We start from the raw sequence: 19,514 nt of genomic DNA, 5'->3' as shown, positions 1-19,514 counted from the left end.
CAATCATTCAGAGCTTATCATATTCAGAATTCACACATCCGCAATCTTTGATTACCATTGATTCCACGCATTTCTCAGCTTCCCTCCTACAGATCAACCCATCCTCTCTTGTGACCGAATTTACTCTGGAACGGTCATTGTCTTGATTTAGGCCGGAGTACTACAGATTGATCTCTCGAATCTAAAGCACCCCATTTGCAGCGGCGCATCTGTGTGAGGTTTAACATTTCGCTCGGTTCGAGGAGTCTCCTCCGTACGGTCATCTCCTCAATTCCTTAAAAACCAGCAAATCGTTTTTCCCCATCCACAGCAGGCACCCACTGATGGATACGGGCCATAATAGCAATATTTGGCCTGTCAGTTATATGGAACTAACAGTTCATTCTACACCTCCTCTTTGTGCAACCTTAGACGGTTCCAAATATAATTCGTCTATGAATTAATCTTTTTGCCTTTTACGCTCCGAATGGACGATTTCTCCTTATTTTGCTCCAAATGACTCCAAAGTACCTGAAATCTCAAAAACAAACATAAGACTACATAATTTACAAGAACTCTCAAAGAAAGCATAAACAATAGATAAATGTCAAGGTGTTTACAACACCTATCAAATTCCCCCATACTTAGACTTTGCTAGTCCTCGAGCAAATTAAACAAAACAATTCTAAAACATACATACAACTCTGTGTCATCGAGGCTACGGTCACACTTAGCATGTATAACAATCCTTTAAACCCCTAGGTGTCCCTACTGGACGAGTTATAGTCTCGTGAGGGTTTACTAGAGATATACCCACAAAACCTACTTTTCCAACTTACTAGTTCTCCGAAATGATCGCACCAACGCGTTAAGAAGATATAAAAATTCTGCACACTAATCATAGGAAGTTAGATATATATATGAACACAATCTCATCCTTAAAAGTTGAGAGAGAAATAACCATCCCTTATCGAAAGAATCCAGGTTTGAGAGTGATCGAAAGTCTTGACAATGCCTCACAAGAAAAGTTTTTATGAAGTTGCTCTCAATAATAAATAGCTTTTTTATGGGTCACACACGTGTCCAGGTAGGAATCAAAAGAGAATCCTGCGACACGTTGAATGGTAGGAAGGAAAAACCCTCCGAATCGTTTTGAAAACCCACATCTTTTATTTATTTTGAAAACCCATTTTTTTCTGACGATCTCTAAGAAAAGAAATCAACCACTTAACGAAGGTGGGAATATGCTTACTTACCTCGTTATCCGTTCAACGTGCAGTTAGCACCACTCTCACAGCATCTATAGAAACGTCTTCGGTCTTCAATCCTTGTCTTCATCTTCTTCTTCGGTCTTCAACTAGTGATGATAACCCTTGAACTTAATAGAATCTTGACAATGTAACGCTTTTCCCTAATTCCTTGTTGCTTGAAACTTCATTATGGATATTTCTTCTTTCCATTGGCTTTATTGAAAGAACAAAACTAAAAACGGACCAAAATATGATACGCCACGTTTTTCTTGTCTTTTTTTTTTCTTTTTCTTTTTCATTTTTTTTATGAGACAAGAAAAATAAAAAAAAAAAAAACAAAAAATAATAATAAAACTAATAATGAACCTAACAAAATTTTCTCTTGTCTTTTTTTTTTGGATCAAGAGACCTAGCATGATGATGACCATGTCCCAAGTTTTTTTTTTTTTTTGAGATAAGAGAAAATAAAATACAAATAAGATAAAATAAAATAAAAATGCAAGTACAAAGTCCATGGTGTAAGTACTTTACCGCTTGATTCTTCACAACTTGTATGTCTCGATATCATAAACTTGTTGAACTATCATCTTGATAATCTTCGCTCTTGTACAATAGTCTTCAACTTGTAAAAAAAGGGTTATTTTGTTTTTGGTACTTAGGTTTTGTCCAACTTTTGAGTTTGGTCTAACATTTGTCCAGGTTGGCGTTTGGTACCTGGAAAAAACGTTGACCTGGGTTGACTGTTATTGACTTGATTTTAATTAATTTTATGTAATAAATTATATGAGTTTACAAATATATCCCTGGTTTGGGCTTAACATCTAATGTCTATGATGTCACTATCAAACATACGGTGATTATCCAAACACATGTCTTACATCAACAGTATAGATCCAGGGCTTAAAAATCTTCATCTTCTCTTTACGGTTCATCTTCTTCTATTCATCTTCCCAAACAAAGAAAAAAGAGACCAGAAAAAATCACATCGAGAGTTAGGAATTTTTCACTAATACATATCTTTTCTCTTCGTGGTCATGTTCGAGAGATGGCTAGGGTTTGTGCTTTTATTTGAGCTTATTTAGTTCGTGAAGATAAAAAGAAGAAACCACAGATAGATTTTCAAAAACTATTGACGATATCCATCGATGAATCAAATCCATGGGTCATGAAAATTGTAAATACATGAAATTAGGGTTTACAACAAGGAAAGATGAATTTGGGTTTATGTGAATTGATTCTGATTTTGCAACAAGGAAGTGGATGCTCTTGTGGTTTTAGGGTTTTCGATGTATGCTGTGATTGAATGGTTGGATGACAGTGGAAAATTGATGTTCGTTTAGTTTGAAGATGGGTGAGATGAATCTAAATTTGGTGAAATTAATTCAACAAATCAATTGGGAGAAGGTTAGGGTTTGAATAATATGAAGAAGATATCAGGGAAGAAATTGAGATGCTGTGATTTGCTGTTGAAAGATGGGGATATTGTTTTTGAAAAGGGTTTTTGTGCAATTGTTCTGGTCTGAGATATGAAAGAGGGTTGCAGCAGTGTGATGAATCAGAAAGGATAAAATTGAAGAGATTGAATAGTGGCCGGAAGATTCAGATGGTGTTGGTGGTTACAGGTCAGATATGAGCTCATACAGTAGATGGCAGTGGTAATGGTTTCAGCTGGAATTGCAAAAGAAGTTGTAGAGGATAGAAGTTGGTGTTGATGCAATAGAAAAGGATAAAGTTGTGATGCTTTTTATGAGTTGAGCAAATGAAGTTACAGGTTGTTGGAAATGCTGAATAGATGAATGATAGGATCTGTATATGAATGAATGATTGTGCAAGAAAGCATTAGAAACAATTGACTTGGAATTGTGGCCGGAATTGATCTGGAATTGTGGACGAAATTGATCATATTTAAGATATAACTCTGTTGAATTTATGTATCGGCGAGTAGACTTGGACGATTCAGCAAATTAAGTTAAGGGTATAAGAGTAAATTTGTTTAGCTATTAGATATTATTTAATTCTTTTTGTAATTACTAAACAGTAGTCAATATTTAACATAGTCAACTCGGGTCAACGTCTTTTCCAGGTACCAAACACCAACCTGGACAAATGTTAGACCAAACTCAAAAGTTGGACAAAAATTGAGTACCAATAACAAAATAACCCTAAAAAAATTCTGCTTCTTGTCTTGTTGCTTTACTTGAATCTGAAATCTGCTCATTTTTGTACCGTTGCTTGTTAACCTTGAACGTCTTCAACTTTCCTTCGAATTGGCGATGCTCCGCTTGTTGATGATGATGGTGTTTCTATGGACCTGTTAGTGTGGAGAGAGATAAAGTGGATGGTGCTAACTGCGAACAAGATTACAAGTGGTATGTAAGTTAGCAATTCGACGTTACCATCATGATTGATAAAATAACACTCAAGAGATCTAAGTAGTGCTTCTATTGATGGGAGGTTGGTGATAAGCACATAAGTGCCACATTTTATACCCATATTTATATTAGCTAGGACTCGATATTTGGGTTAATAATGTTGTTTTGAGCTATTTGTAGGAAATACAAACAAATCCGATCAGCAGAGGATAATTGGTTAATGAGAGCTAAAATGGTGTTTGCGATAAAAAGCACCAATTGGCTGCTCATGGCACCAGTGAGCTAAAAGAAACGGGCATTAACCAAATATGGTTGCCAGTGCCATGTTATTTCTATTTGGATGCCACTCATGGACAGAGAGAAAATAGTAAACAAAGAGTTGCTTCTTTGTATTACCAAACATGTGAAGCCCACTGAAGATTAAAGAATAGTGAGACGTGTCTCGTTCCACCACGTCTTTTTTTTTTAACAAAGAAGAGACTTATATTACACAGGCAAACTTGTTACATCAGAGTTTATGAAGGGAATTAACAAGTCAGGTGGTTGGTACCACCATTCCCCACGTAAGTCAAGTTTTCTAGCTGCTTTAGCAAGAGCATCTGCAGTTTTATTACAAGATTTATGAACAAACACACAAGACCAAAGAGGATTACTGTTACATATATTGATACATTTGTTAAGAAGAGGCATACTTTTCCAATGAGAAAGAGCAGATTGTTGTTGTAGAACAGATTTGTTACTAAGGTTATCTGTTTCAAAGATAACATGAGTCCACCCATTTGCTGCAGCCATTTGCATAGACTCTAGCATTGCCCAAGCTTCAGCTTGTTGGAAATTTATGGCTCTTCTTACTGTCCCCCTTCCCATAACATATGCTCCTGCAGAAGTTCTTGTTATAATCCCAATACCAGCTAATAAGGAATTACGATTAAATGAAGCATCAATGTTAATCTTCAGAAACTATAAAGGAGGTGGTTTCCAAGTAAGATTCAAGTTGATGGCATTTCTAAGGGAGATACGATGATTATCAGATGTATGACCTAAATGATGATATGCAATATAAGATCTTACTTGATGAATGGCAGAGTTATGATTGGGTGTTATATTACTAAAGATTGTTCCACATCTATTTTTCTAGATGAGGTGCATAATGCAGGCTGCTAAGTGAATAGAATTTTGAGTACGGTGAATAGATATATCAGCCTCCTTGTCTTTCCAGCTGTGAATCCAAGAAAGGATTGTAGCATGCTGCATAACAGAAGAAAATTGATGAGGAAAAAACATCTACCAAATTGTTTGAGAGAAAGGACAGTGAAGCAACATGTGATTCAAATCTTCAGCTTGGTTCAAATTGCAAAGCACACAGTGTTGATCAGCAACATTCATGTGTTTAAAAATACTAGCTTTGACAGGAACATCATCATGGATAATTTTCCACATAAAAATATGATACTTGTATGGCATTTTCATCTTCCAGAAGGTTAACCAAAAACTAGGAGATAATCCCATTGACATATCTGATCTCATATCTTTTTCACTAAGAATTTTATAGGTTGAAGAAGTGGTAAAAATTCCAGTTGTTGTAAAAGACCACACTAATTTATCTTCTTCTTCTAATTGAATAGGGACAGTTAGGATCGAATTCACCTGAGTTGGAGAGAAAAGTTGTCTAAGAAGTAGAACGTTCCACTGACCAGAGTCGATGTCAATAAGTTCCGAAACCCATTGGTAATCATGAACATTCAAGTCATCCCATTGCTGAATTGAAGATTCCAAAGAAGGAATCCAATTAGTTGTCCATATGTTTATGTGGTTTCCTTTACCAACCTGCCATTTAACATTCTGCATAATGATTTGAATACCTCAACAAATGCTCTGCCATATCTAACTGGAGTTAGTGTGTGCTGGGGGAGGAAAAAACATGAGATCATTATGAGGGAAATGGTTACCTTTTAGAACTTTTGCCCATAATGCCTCTTGATTGTGCAGTAATTTCCAAGCCAATTTCGCCAAAAAAGCTAAATTGTAATTTGTCAAATTTTTAAGACCTAACCCACCAAGTCTTTTAGGCAGATGTAACTTATCCCATGAGATAAAATGTTGTGTATGATTGTTGTTGAAATTTTTCCACCAGTAGCTTCTCTGAATATTGTCCATTTGTTGGATAGTCGAATCTGGTAACTTAAAAACTTGCATTTGGTACATTCCCATTGAACTGAGAACAACATTTACCTGAGTGGTTCTGCCGGCTTGATTGGTAATTTTACTCTGCCAAACTTGTAACATGTTGTTCATGTTATCAATAATGCCTTGACAATTCTTTTGTCTTGATCTATGTAATAAAAGAGGTATTCCCAAATATTTTTCACCAAGACCCAATACTTTCATGTTAAGTATACCAGAAATATCAGACTTTTGATTATTAGAAGTATGCTTACCAAAAAATATGGTTCACTTATGCATATTGATAACCTGACCTGAAGCTTGGCCAAAAGTATGAAGTAAATGTTGAAGATGAACCATATGAGAAGAAGAAGCTTGAAAGAACAATAAACAATCATCTGCAAAAAAATAGATGATTGATATTTGGAAAATGTTGGTTAATTTTTATACCCTTAAGATGACCTGAATCAACATTATGCTGTAAAAGTCTTGAAAAGGCTTCCATAATGAACAAAAATAAATACAGAGACAAAGGGTCTCCCTGACGAAGGCCACGAGTCGGGGAAAAAGTGGAACTAGGACTACCATTGATAAGTAGCGAAATATTGGTTGTAGAAATACATTGCTAAATCATAGTAATCCAGTCATTATGAAAACTCAACTGCCTAAAAATAGAAAGCAGAAAAGACCATTCAACCCTGTCGAAAGCTTTCGACATGTCTAATTTCAAACCTACAAGAGCCTGATTAATCTTTTTAAGTTTCATATTGTACAAAATTTCATGAGCAATAATGATATTTCATGGATGTGTCTACCAGAAACAAAGGCAGTTTGAGTAGGTGAAATAAGATCAGAAAGGAGAGGTTTCAAACGGTTAGCTAAAATTTTTGAAATTATTTTATAGCTAACGTTACAAAGGCTAATAGGTCGATAATCTGCTGGAGTTTGAGGATATTGAATTTTGGGAATTAGCACTTGATAAGTATGGTTTATGGCTTTGAGCATATGTTTGTGGGTAAAAAAGTGAGTAACCATAGAAATTACCTCGTCGCCAACAATATCCCAACATTGATGATAAAAAGTTGCTTGAAACCCATCATTTCCTGGAGATGCCCAAGGTCTGATCTGAAAAACTGCATCCTTTATTTCTTGAGCATCAGGTATATGGATAAGAGAATCATTCTGAGCTGGAGAAATAGATGGAGAAAAAAGCTGCAAAATATCCTATCTAGGTTGAGGGTTAGAAGTATTAGATATATCCACAAAGTGCTTAAGAAAAATATCTTCAATATCATTTCTGCTAGCATACCATATACCCAGAGGACCTTGAATAGCACCAATATGAGATCTTCTCTTATTAAAATTAGCTATAGAATGAAAATAAGCAGTATTTCGGTCAGCTTCTAGAAATTTGTCACCTGCCTGTTGCATATAAAATTCTTTCTGCATAGAAAGCCAGTGTTGTAAAGAATTACTTAACTGCTTGATTGTAGGATGAGAAGGAGGTAAATTATTGTCATAACATTGTTGAAGATGAGTCTGAATATTGTTCAGATTAGCTTCAATGTTGCCAAAATGATATCTCTTCCAGAGTTGCAGTTGTGTTTTGGTAAACTTTAATTTACTAGAAAACTGATAAGAAGGAGATCCCAAAAACTATTGTTGCCAGCTTTGACTGATGGTGGTAGTGCAAGAATCCAATTGAAACCAGCATTTGTAGAGCTTAAACGGGTAATGTTTGTTAGAACTAGATATAATATGCAACAAAATGGGACTATGATCTGAGGAAATAGGAATTAAGTGTTGAAGATGAGCATGAGTATAATGATTTATCCAAAGTTTGTTCACTAAAGCTCTATCTAGCCTAACAGATACAAGATCATCACAAGAACGATGATTAGACCAAGTTGTGTCAGCACCTGAATATCCTAAATCAATAAGACCAATTTGTTGAACTATGTTTCTAATGTGTCTAGCATGATGAGCATGAGAAGTACTGTGCGTATGAGTCTCTGAGTCATGCATTGTAAAATTTAAATCCCCTATAAGCACCCAAGGAAGATTAACAGAAGTATGCATATCAATAAGATACTTCCATTGATTCTGATTATCTATAACATTGTGAGCACCATACATAAAAGTAATCAAAAAATACTGATTGTTATCATGAGTATGAATTATGGCATGAATAGTATCAGAAGTAGTGTGCATAATTTCTACATCAATTCCTTGTTTTCAAGCAATAGCAATTCCACTAGATGAGCCTAAAGAAGGATCAAACCAGTAATTAGGGTATTTAGTTCGAGAAAGATAAAGTCTCATATTACTGGCCTGAGCTTTTGTTTCGCACAAGAAAAAGACATCTGGATCATTATTGGTTAAACAGAAACTAAGATAGTCTCTAGTGTGAGGGTTTCCTATACCTTGAAAGTTCCAAGATAAGATTTTCATGTTAGAAATAATGAGAAAGATATATAAAAAAAGATTGCAAAACCAACAAAGAATAAGAAAAAAAGAGAAGACTCGATAAATAAAAATGAATTGAGAAAAACACTTGTTGCCATGCATCAATGTTGTTCTGTGCATTAATCGCATGTGCAACAGCAATGTCTCAAACATTATTCTCTTCTACAGCAGCAATATCATCTTGAACTGAAGTTGCGTCTCCAACAATAATAATTTCTCTGTCAAACTCAGCATCTTCAAGTTGATTCTCAGAAGTAATAAAAAAAGTTGGTGGTCGACGATATCGCTTTTTAGTACCACTAGTACTAGCACCATCACTTGTCAGTGTAGAAGCTGGTCTTATGGAAGAAGGAAGCTGTGATTGATTATTGTAGGAAGATGAGGCTGCAACATCAGAATCAGTAGCTGAGAAGATGGATAATCTCATTCCATCAAAAGGCCGAGGCTGTTCTACAACAATGGGTTGACGCAGTCTATTTCTCCTTTCAGTACCATGTTGTAAAAACAGTTGAGCTTCCTGCTGAGGGTTTCTTTGAGGAGGCAAAATCGGTTCAGCAAAACCAAATCCTCGAACTGTCTCTTCCATTTCACGTCGTCGATTAGCCATATCAGCACAATCGTTTCCTTCATGATTAGGTACCTTACACTCAGAGCAAAGTCTGTAAGGTTGTGTTTCATAAAAAAAAAAAAAACAATCCACCTAGTGACACCAGCAGCATTAACAGTAGTAATACCAGTAATAAGTGGAGTGTTGACATTAATAAGAACTAAAGCTCTGTATTTTGAGGAAATAGGAGGATTAACACCATCGGGTTCAACAACTCTAACCTCTCCAACTATATTACCCATCATTCGCAGGATATCCGCATAAGTGAATTCAGGTAAGAGATATTTATATTCTAACCAGTAGGGAGAAACCGAGAAATCTAACAGATGATCCATAGTTAAATTCCAATCTTTTAGAACTATCAAATAACCATCAAAATTCCAAGAACCACCAAACAAATTTGCTTCTTTATCATCATTAACTTGGAATTTGATAACGAAGATATTAGGTTCCAAACTACGCACCTGAACCAACCATTGATTGTGTCTCCTTAGATGAGGCCAAATGAATTTAGCAGCCCGTTCAACATCCTGCCAGATCATAACACCAGGGGCATAAAGTTTACCAGCAAGACAGTACCTCCAATCTCGAACTCCAGTTTGGATTGCAGTATTTGAGTGCATAACAACCCTCCTTCTAATAGGTTCTTCACTGATTGAAACGTCCTTCATCTGTTGAGAAATATTATTCACAGATGTTCTAGCCATAAGGGTGAAGAAAAGAAAGATGATGTAATAACAGAGAAGGTGATAATGAATGTGAACTCGGTTGATGTAATATTTATAATGAAATTTTGTAGGAGGTGTCGAATTGGTAGTTGGATAAGTATGGGTGAAAGGTTTAATAAAATCAGGAAACGGATAAACTTTTGAAGACATCAAAGCTCCTGAAGAAATAAAGATAACAGCAAGAACACTTTTCCATAAAAGTGAAGCAGGAGAACCATTATAAAAAACCCAATTCAGATAAGCTTTGATAGAAACTGATAAGGATGAAATTCAGATGCACCACTGCAATAAAAAGCCAACTTTTATTATGCCAACTGGGAAACTGGCAACTTTGATTATACCTCATGATGTGATGGGACATTACTGCAACACCAATGCGTGGCAACAAGCAGGAAGAATTTTAAACTGCCATTAAAGGAAAAACAAACCGATTAGAATCAGAGATTGACAAATAAAAAAGGAAAAGGAAAAATTGAAAATTAGGGCAAAGTAAAGAGAGAGGAGACATAGAAAACCATCAAAATTAAAACAAAACTAGGCTACAAAGAATAGACACAGAGGAACAAAATAAGGGATTGAAAGAAAAAATACAGATCGAATCGAGAAAGAGGATCAAAATCAAGGTTTGACTAGGGTTGACATTCACTCTCTTTTTTTTCTCTTGACCTTATCGCCAGAGCGTCGCTTTTTTTCAAACTCAGTGACATGGTGGCTACAGCGTCTAAGTCCGTGTTAGAAGAACGAGACAGAACTTTGTCGTTCCACCACGTCTGGTTACGTATCAAAACAAAGAAAAACATTTCTTATTCCTTTCAAGCAGTTGGTGGTGTCATGAGAGGAATCCATTTAACTGAGTGTTGTATGTCATCCCAAGCAGCCATTTTATTCAAGGTTAAGAGGGTGATTTCATTGATTGATTTGAGAAATGAAGCTGCAACACCTTTAGCCCTTTGAATTCGATTTATTCTTCTAATTTCAACTGACAGGATCGGTACTTGAAGGTGATTTTGTATTCAAGCCGGAAGACCAGCTGAAGTGGTCGTGATGCTGTCGTTGTTGGGGCAGTAGACTGAGCAAGGAATAAGACGATTTGCTCTCCAACTGGTGTTGATGGTGGCTGTACGGATCTTGGAAGTGAACAGATATGAAATTATGCTACGAGATGCCCTGAACTGCAGTCGATGGACGAGTTGTTGCAGTCGTCGGAGAAAGGTGTTGTGGCTTCCGGTGAACAGGAAGGTGCCGAGAGTTGACTAGGGATTTCTGGTGGCTGTTTTTGATAAATCGTTGGAGCAGCTAACTTGGGCAGTGGTTATTTGTATGAGCTGTTTGAACTGAAAGAGGGTTTGAACCCCTTGTAACTGCGGAGAATTAGAAGATGGGAGTTGTTGTTGTGACTCAATGTAGCTGAACCTAGAGAGAGCAGAAGAGAAACTGGTGTTGTGGCTTAATGGAAGTTGGATGTTGATTATCGTGATGGAGTTTAGAAGCTGTTGTTGTTATGGAGCAGAATAATCACCGGCATTAATGGAGCTGCTGTGTAGGGAAGAATAAGAAGTGATAATTGGAAATGTTGATGTAGGATGTTGCGACATAGTCGGGGAAATATTAATTGGCCTGAGCCTGTACACCCAGGGGCCGAGATTAAAAGGCCAAAGCGACGGACAGAATGGAAACTGAAGTTGGGGTGTGTGTTGACCGACTTGACTATGCTGCGCAGAAGTTACTTGGTTAAACTGGCAGAGGTTCTGTGGATTTGGAAGAGTTGGTACTGGACTGGGCCTATGGTAAAAGCACTGGCTTGGTTACTTTTGGAGTTTGTGACAACACCTATATATTCGAATGGAAGAGAAACAGAAAAGGGGGGAGGCTGCGGCTGGGAGTCGTCGACAACAGCAAAACAGAGAAGACTAGGGTTAGAGTTTTATTTCTCCCATTTTGCATCTCTCCGGCTCTCCCTTTCGATTTCAATTAGCTAGGGATTTATTCATATTTGTTTATGGTTTTTAAGAAAGCCATGGCTAGATAATTCCATGTTAGGATGAAAAAATGAACTTGTAGGATTTATTTGTTTTCATGAACAAGGGTTTTACCAATTGAACTTAATTTTAATAATTTTGTCTCTCTATCAATGTTTGTTTTCTAGCTAGATTTATCATGTGCTATGCCATTTATAGTTCATTGTTGGATTAGTAGAAAAACTCATTGAACCTAATTAATAATTGAATTATGAAATATTCCTTGACTCTTCATGCCATGTATGATTCGTGCTTAGAAATTCTACTTTTAAGTGAGAACAAATAATTCATTTTTGATGATTCTTGTCGACAATTCGTAAATGTAATATCTTCCATGTATGAGTAGTTAGGTTTGCCGCTCTACATGAGTATATTTGAGACCCTTTGTGATTGAACACAATTAATTTGCCTACAACATAATACTGGATCCTTAATACTTCACATCCCTGGTTATCGATATTTCATTTGGATTCATTCTATTAGTTTAGTTCATTTTCTTCGTTTTTTTATTCTTTTCTGAAAATCCAAAAACATCATTTCTGGTTAATTCATTTTAGATATTGGTTATAGTATTTCCACCGCTCCCGGTGGGTTCGACCCGTACTTGCCTTTGTCTACTAGTTAGACACCATGCGATTGCGGTTTATTATATAGGCAATCCCGAAAGCCTATCAATTTTTGGCGCCGCTGCCGGGCAGCGGCGCGTGGAATATTGTAATTAGTATTTCTGATTTTGTATATAGTTAGGTTTTTATTTTTATTTTTGTACAATATTTTTATTTTATTTTAGGATTTCTTTTTCCTTTTGACTCTTTTTGTGTTTTAGAATTTTCTTTTAGGTACTTTTCGAGGATGATGACTCCTTCTCAGGAGACATCATCTAAGATGACGCTTGGAGAATATATGCGTCGAAGTTCACATTATCAGGAGACGTCATCTGAGATGACGCTTGGTGAGTATATGCATGGGTCACGGCATAAGGAAGTTCTTGCTCCACATATGGTAAGTGAAGAATCACCTAATGCGATATATGAGAAGTATTACAAACACACACCGTCTAGTTTGGAACAAAGGTTGAGAATTCTAGCATGCCAAGAGTTATATGCAGATGATGATTTAGAGGAACCTGTTTATACAAAAGATACTATTGTTGAGTCTAACGACTTAGAGATAGTAGACATTCATAATGAGGTACCTTCTAGTCATTTGAATAGTGAGATTCCTATAAATCACTTAGTAGATGAGTCGATTATTCATGATAGTGTTGCTCCATTGAGCCCTTGTTTTGATGACTCATTTTGTGATTTCCTGATTGCCGATGTGAATGTAGAGAAGATTGATACTGGTAAGGTAACTTTCCTTGCTCATTTTAAACCTTTATCAGTTTGCATATCTCATTTTGCTGATTTTGATGACCCTATGCTTCATGATATTGCTTTGTGCGCTCAAATGGTTAATCAGGGTAACTCAACAATGGAAGTTATTTCCGCGGACTTAGAACCAGATTTAGGAGTTACTGATTTTGATAAACTTGAATCATTAGATACAGGTTTAAACCATTTTGTTGAGTTTGATAATCCTAAATCTTTTTGCATTATCAATACATTGCTTCCTATGATTTCTAGTGAAGATAATGTGTTGATCAAGTGTATTTCAACTGATTTAGAACCTGATTTAGAATGTGCTTCCTGAATAGAAACTAATATACATTCTATGTTTGTTGTCCATGTGAGTGATTTACTTATCTCGGAGTGTTTTCTTTTGGGAATGGATTTACACATCTTTTTGGATGTTTATAGTGTTTGCAGGTTCATATTCGCAGCTGGCCTGATTTGTTGGATTGATCCCCAACTTTTCAGACTTTATATATATGCCTTGCAGCTTACTTTGGTGTATCAACACCTTGTTGAGATTCTTTGCTCGCACAAGTAGGGAAACAAATACCTTTCGCTTCATGGGAGTCAACCCATCAGATTTGTTCCCTTTACTCTATCTTTTATTTTTATGTCACTTTAGAAATTCCCACCTTAATTTCTACGTTGGATGACTCAATGACATTGAGGGCAATGTAATGTTGAAGTATAGGGGAGTGGTTTATTTGAGCATATAGATTTTTGTAGCTTTTCTTTAAAAAAAAACATCAAAAAAAATATAATACTAAAAAATAATGCATCATATGACCAGCTGTTTAGCGGGTCTTTAAAAAAAAGCATGATATGATCAGCTGTTTAGCGGGTCTTTCTGTCTAGCTGTTTAGCAGACATCTCTATCCACTGTTTAGTGGATCCGTCTAGCTATTTAGAAGATATTTCTAAACCACTGTTTAGTGGTTCGTCTCGCTGTTTAGCAGACTTCTCTACACCACTGTTTAGTGGTTTCGTCTAGCTGTTTAGTAGACATCTCTCGGTCTTGTTGTTTAGCGGATCAGTCTCGCTGTTTAGCAGACATCACCCTTTATATCAAGATGTGGAGCAGATAAATTATTTGTTTTGCTCGAGGACTAGAAAAATATAAGTGTGGGGGTGTTTGATAAGCACGTAAGTGCCACATTTTATACTCATATTTATATTAGCTAGGACTCGGTATTTGGGCTAATAATGTTGTTTTGAGCTATTTGTAGGAAATACAAACAAATCCGATCAGCAGAGGATAATTGGTTTAATGAGAGATAAAATGGCATTTGCGATAAAAAGCACCAATGGACTGCTCATGGCACCGGTGAGCTAAAAGAAACGAGCATTAACCAAATATGGTTGCCAGTCTCATGCTATTCCTATGGGAACATTAATTAAATATCCTTACTTTTCAATACCTTCAAAAATACCCTTATCCATATAATTATACCCCTACCTCATGAAAGGTAAGAATCCGGAAATAGTAGATTACTAAATTACCCTCCCTATATATTATTAACTTACCTTTACAAATGCATTAAGATCGACTGTTTTTCATTTTCATTTTTTGTTTTCCCTTTCTCTCTCCAGAAAAATTGATCTCAACTGCAGGAAAAAAAAATTGATCGAAAACCGATTCAAAATTCTTAAAAACAAGGTTTTTGATCTCATTAGATGTTTCATAAGATAAAGCTGAACATATAACATCCGATAAGGCAGGAAAAAGATTAGGTTTCATGGAATCAATTTATCAAAAATTGATTTACTGTGGTTTTGAACAACTTGAATTTGAAGATTGAAACAACAGGTAAACAACGATCTACCGAAAGATTTTGTTTCCAAAAAGTTTACACATATTTGATTTTGAAATTGTTAGTGTTTGATTTTGAAATATGTTCGTCGTTTTTGAAAAACTAATGCATGATTAATTTCTTATTGTTTACTGGTTTTGATTCGATGAACAACTTATACATGTTGAATTAGAGTTTGATTTGGTATATAGTTTATTTGATTCACTAATTTTGATTTTTGTTGTCAAATCGATTTTCTTTGTGATATATTTGATGATTTTTGATCTATTCCATACTAATTTTGTTAACGTTTACTGTTGCATTTAATCGATATGAAAAATTAACTGGGATGTTGGTGTTAAGAAAGGAGGAAAAATCAACTGTTAATTGTTTTTGATTTGTGATGTATTTCTGATGATACTGAAAATGTTTTCAATGTAATGTATTTATTTGTGAAAATGTGGTACTTTCTTAGTGATTTAGTGTCTTGATTAATAGTATATAGTAGTTAAAGGTTTTTTCTAAATTTAATTAGTCATTGAGTCAATGTAATTAGATTGGAACTGGTAATATACTCAAATCTTTTAATCAAACAGATTAAAAAGTTTCATTGTATTTTGTTGGGAAGCTTTAAACTGACAGTAAATGATAGGAAATCATGTTGAAGTTGTCTGCTTTTTTATTGACTATAACTATTCATTATTCTCAGTAGTTCTACGAGTATTGTGCACACCGCTATATGACTGTAATACGAGTCACGGTTCCTAAGACGGTAGATGCGGAATGGAAGCCATTGTGTAGTAAATGTAACCGAGAGGTTGGGTAAGCTGCTTCGGCAGTGGATTTCAATTTTTTGATAATACATAACGTTGTTATTTACTTTAATCATTTGATTACCTTGTGAGCATGAAATTTCTTCATTGGCTATTCTCTGTAAGCTGGTTATTATCTCACAGTTAGATGTACGGTAGTTCATGCTTTGTAGAATTTAACTGGATTATGATGGTTGCTAGTCTTGGTTAATGTCTATGGAACTAATGAATGATGAAATGAGCATGAAATATAATTCCAGAAACTAAACATTGTTAGTATGTGAAAAACATGCAAAGTTTTTCAAGAAAACTGGTGTCAACAACTGTAGTTGACACTAATAACTGGGATCAACAACGGAAGTTGATACTAAAAAAGCTGAATCCAGGGACATTTTCTTCCAAGAACTGGTGTCAACATCCAAAGTTGACACTAATAACTGGGATCAACAACTGAAGTTGATACTAAAGTTCTATATAAGTGGGAACGGTAACTATCTTTGTTGTTTGACAGTAGATTGAAAAAACAGAAATGCAGAAGCCATCAAAATCATTGCTGAAGAATAAAATGCAACAAGAGAAGGACTCACCAGAAATTAAGAAAGGTAAAGCACCAAAAGCAAGGACGAAGAAGAAACTGCAAGAAAATGAGGAACCTCGACTTTTGAGATATTTCTTTTGAGTGACTCAGTTGAAGATATAGTCTAATATAGGTATGGTATTTAACATCTTATAATGTATGTCTGTTCATGGTCCTAAACAACATTTTAATGTATACTGTAGGATCAGAATCTCGCAACGACAATATTTCAGCGAAATTATTAATAACACAATACAATAGCGTCGCAGAACAATTTCAGGAAGAATATAATAAATGACGTCACCTAAGATCACGAGAAAGATGTGATAGTCCTGCGAAAATTAGAGAGATTGCGAAATTAATATTTGTAAGGTTGCGAGAATGTCACAAATCATACCCGAAAATAAAGGATAGATTAGCTGTCACCCACTATGTATTTCCCTATAAATAGTCGTTCAAGTTGTAAAGAGAAGGGAGAGATCCTTTTTGAGTAAGAAACAAGTAAATAGGAGAGAGAAAGTCTAGAGCAGAGATCATTCTTGATTTCTTTATCTTTTCTTGTAAGAATATTCAAAGATTGATTAATAAAATTAAGAGTATAAACCTAAAATTAGTTGATTAATAATGAAATCATATGAGGGGTGTAGTGTGGGATTTCCTGCAACTACATAATGGCGCTAGAACCAGGGACCGAAGATCGAAAGTTGAAGATTGTTGTTGAGAATATTCAAATCAAGAAAGTGATTAAATAAATCAGTGAATCAGTTAGAAGAAAGATGAATAGAATTAATGAAGATGACAAAAGATTGGAGTGTAATATGATAACAAAAACGATGATTAATGAATTCCATGAAAACATCAAAGGAAGAATACATAAACGAAATTTTGAAGGAAGGAAAGTTATGGCGGTAGAAAAGACATCACCCTTGAAAGATTGGGAAAAGCAAAAAATTACATTCATGGCGACAGAAATACCAAAAGAAAATTTGAATCACGCATCTCAGTTGGTTATCACAGTGCCTATTAAGCGAAAAGAGAAGGAGACAATGACAAAATCCACAGGAGAATGAATATTGAACAGAACTTTAATCGATACAGGAAGTTCAGTGGATATAATATTTTATCACGCATTCCGGATGGGATTTAAAGATGAAGAAATGTCCAGTTCAACATATTTTGTTCACGGCTTTGGAAAATCCACAACAAAACCTAAAGGAGAGATAGTGGTACGAATTCCACTTGGATAAATCAAAACACATGTAACGTTGTGCGTGGTGGATATGGAATCTCCATATAATATGTTATTAGGAAGACCATGGATACATGCGATAAAAGTTGTGGTATCAACGTTGCATCAATGTATTAAATTCCCCACACCAAATGGAATAGGTGAAATCAGAGGAGATATTGACAATGCGAAATTATGTCATCAGATTGAAGTAAAGCATTATGAAGAACAAGCAAAAAAGAAACAATTTCGCAGAAAGTTGGCAAAGGAAGCAAAGAAAGAAGAAGAATTTAGAGTATATATGATAAGGGAAAAAGAAGGCAAAGGAATACCCAGCGAAATTTCGGAAGAAGGAGAAGGACCTATGAAAACAATAAAAGAACCAACACCAATGGGAGAACCTAAACCCAGTTACACTGCCGCAGCACCAACAAAAGAAATAAACGTTGGGACTATAGAGGAACCTCAAATATTGAGAATTGGAACCAAAATGGATATGGAAGAAGAAGAAAGAACTGTTAACTTGTTGCGAGAATATAAAGATGTTTTCGCAGGAAGCATGGATGAGATACCGGGAATAGATCCATCAATTGCATGCCACAAGTTGGAGATTAACAAAAATGTGAGACCATTTAAACAGAGAATAAGAAAAAATGCAACAACTTACCATTCCCAAATAGAAGAAGAACTACAGAAAATGCTTGAGGCGGGAATCATAAGAGAAGCTAAATACCCAGAATGGATAGCGAATATGCTCATTGTCCCAAAGAAAAACAAAGGAATCGGGATTTGCATAGATTTCACTGATTTAAACAAAGCTTGCCCCAAAGATAGTTTTCCGTTACCAGATATTCCTCAAATGGTGGAATCCGCAGCGGGAAATGATAGGGTATCATCTTTAGATGGATACAAAGGGTATAACCAAATCCCTCTCGCTGAAGAAGATCAAGAACATACTGCTTTCTTTGCCCCTAGAGGTTTATATTGTTACACGAAAATGTCATTTGGTTTGCGAAACGCGGGAGCGACATACCAAAGAATGATAGAGAAGGTGTTCGCAAAATGGATACACAAAATATTCGAAGTATACGTGGATGACATGTTAGTAAAGAGTAAAGAAGCTAAAGACCATGTACAAGACCTGAGGGAGATTTTTGAACAAATGCGGCAGTATAACATTAAATTGAATCCTGAGAAGTGTACTATTGGAGTTGCATCGGGAAAAATTTTAGGCTACATTGTATCAAAAGAAGGAATACAGGTTGATCCAGAAAAAGTGCAAGCAGTTCGTGACATGCCAACACCAGCAACAATAAAAGATGTACAGAAGTTGAATGGGATTCTAGCTTCGCTGGGGAGATTCATTTCGCGATCATCAGATAAATGCAAATATTTTTTCGATATACTCAAGAAGGGTACGAAATTTAAATGGACTGATGAATGTGAAAAATATTTTCAAGGAATCAAAGAACATCTTATGAATACAACTATTTTACAAAAAGCAGAATCAGGAGAAGAATTATTGATCTATCTTGCGACGACGTCGCATGCATTAAGTGTTGTGTTATTGCGAGTAGACGCAGGAGTGGAGAAACCCATTTATTACATTAGCAAAAATTTTAATACTGCCGAGAAGAATTACTCAAAGATTGAAAAGTTAATCTTAGCATTAGTTTATGCATCATTTAAGCTCTGCATATACTTTCAAGCACACAAGATAAAGGTATTGACAAAAGTACCAATTGAATCAGTGATGAAGAATTCTAAGAGATCAGGAAGAGTGGAGAGATGGAATGCACAAGTAGGCCACTTTGATATTAAATATGAAATTTTGTCTTCACCAAAATCACAAGTTGTTGCAGATTTCTTGGCAGAATTTCCTTTAGAAGAAGATGAAGCAGTAGAAGAAATGATGGATGTAGAAGAAGAACACGGAGATCCAAAAGATTTATTAACAGAACCAAATAGATGGGAGATATTGGTAGATGGATCATCAAATGGAGAAGGAAATGGAGTTGGAATTGCTTTAATTTCGCAAGAAGGAATAAAAATGGCTTTTTCATTCAGATTGGAATTTGCATCCACTAATAATGAAACAAAATATGAAGCTGTGATACATGCCTTAAAATT

The 19,514-nt window shown here is 35.5% G+C and overlaps 1 protein-coding gene and 1 long non-coding RNA gene across 2 annotated transcripts; one reads left to right on the top strand and one right to left on the bottom strand.

Annotated features, from left to right (window-relative positions):
- Window positions 1-8,375: 8,375 nt before the first annotated feature.
- LOC113295628 lies at window positions 8,376-9,544 on the bottom strand. Its single transcript, XM_026543959.1, has 2 exons — window positions 9,302-9,544; window positions 8,376-8,870 (listed from the first exon to the last, which is right to left on the bottom strand). Exons 1-2 carry the CDS (start codon window positions 9,542-9,544, stop codon window positions 8,376-8,378), a joined length of 738 nt encoding a protein of 245 aa, XP_026399744.1.
- Window positions 9,545-14,548: 5,004 nt separating this feature from the next.
- On the top strand, window positions 14,549-15,767 carry LOC113293191. Its single transcript, XR_003332111.1, has 2 exons — window positions 14,549-14,784; window positions 15,477-15,767. It is a non-coding gene; the product is annotated as an uncharacterized LOC113293191 (long non-coding RNA).
- The last annotated feature ends 3,747 nt before the right edge of the window (window positions 15,768-19,514 follow it).

This window comes from Papaver somniferum, chromosome 7, assembly GCF_003573695.1.
Source record: "Papaver somniferum cultivar HN1 chromosome 7, ASM357369v1, whole genome shotgun sequence".
NCBI classification, from domain to species: Eukaryota; Viridiplantae; Streptophyta; class Magnoliopsida; order Ranunculales; family Papaveraceae; genus Papaver; species Papaver somniferum.
The sequence above is the reverse complement of the archived record's forward strand: the minus strand, read 5'-3'. Positions and strand labels throughout refer to the sequence as shown.

Coding starts and splice junctions, on each gene's coding strand:
- LOC113295628 (XM_026543959.1), bottom strand. CDS start 9,544: ATGGCTAGAACATCTGTGAATAATATTTCTCAACAGATGAAGGACGTT. Junction 8,871..9,301: donor ACAATCAATGGTTGGTTCAG/GTGCGTAGTTTG, acceptor TCTGAGTGTAAG/GTACCTAATCATGAAGGAAA.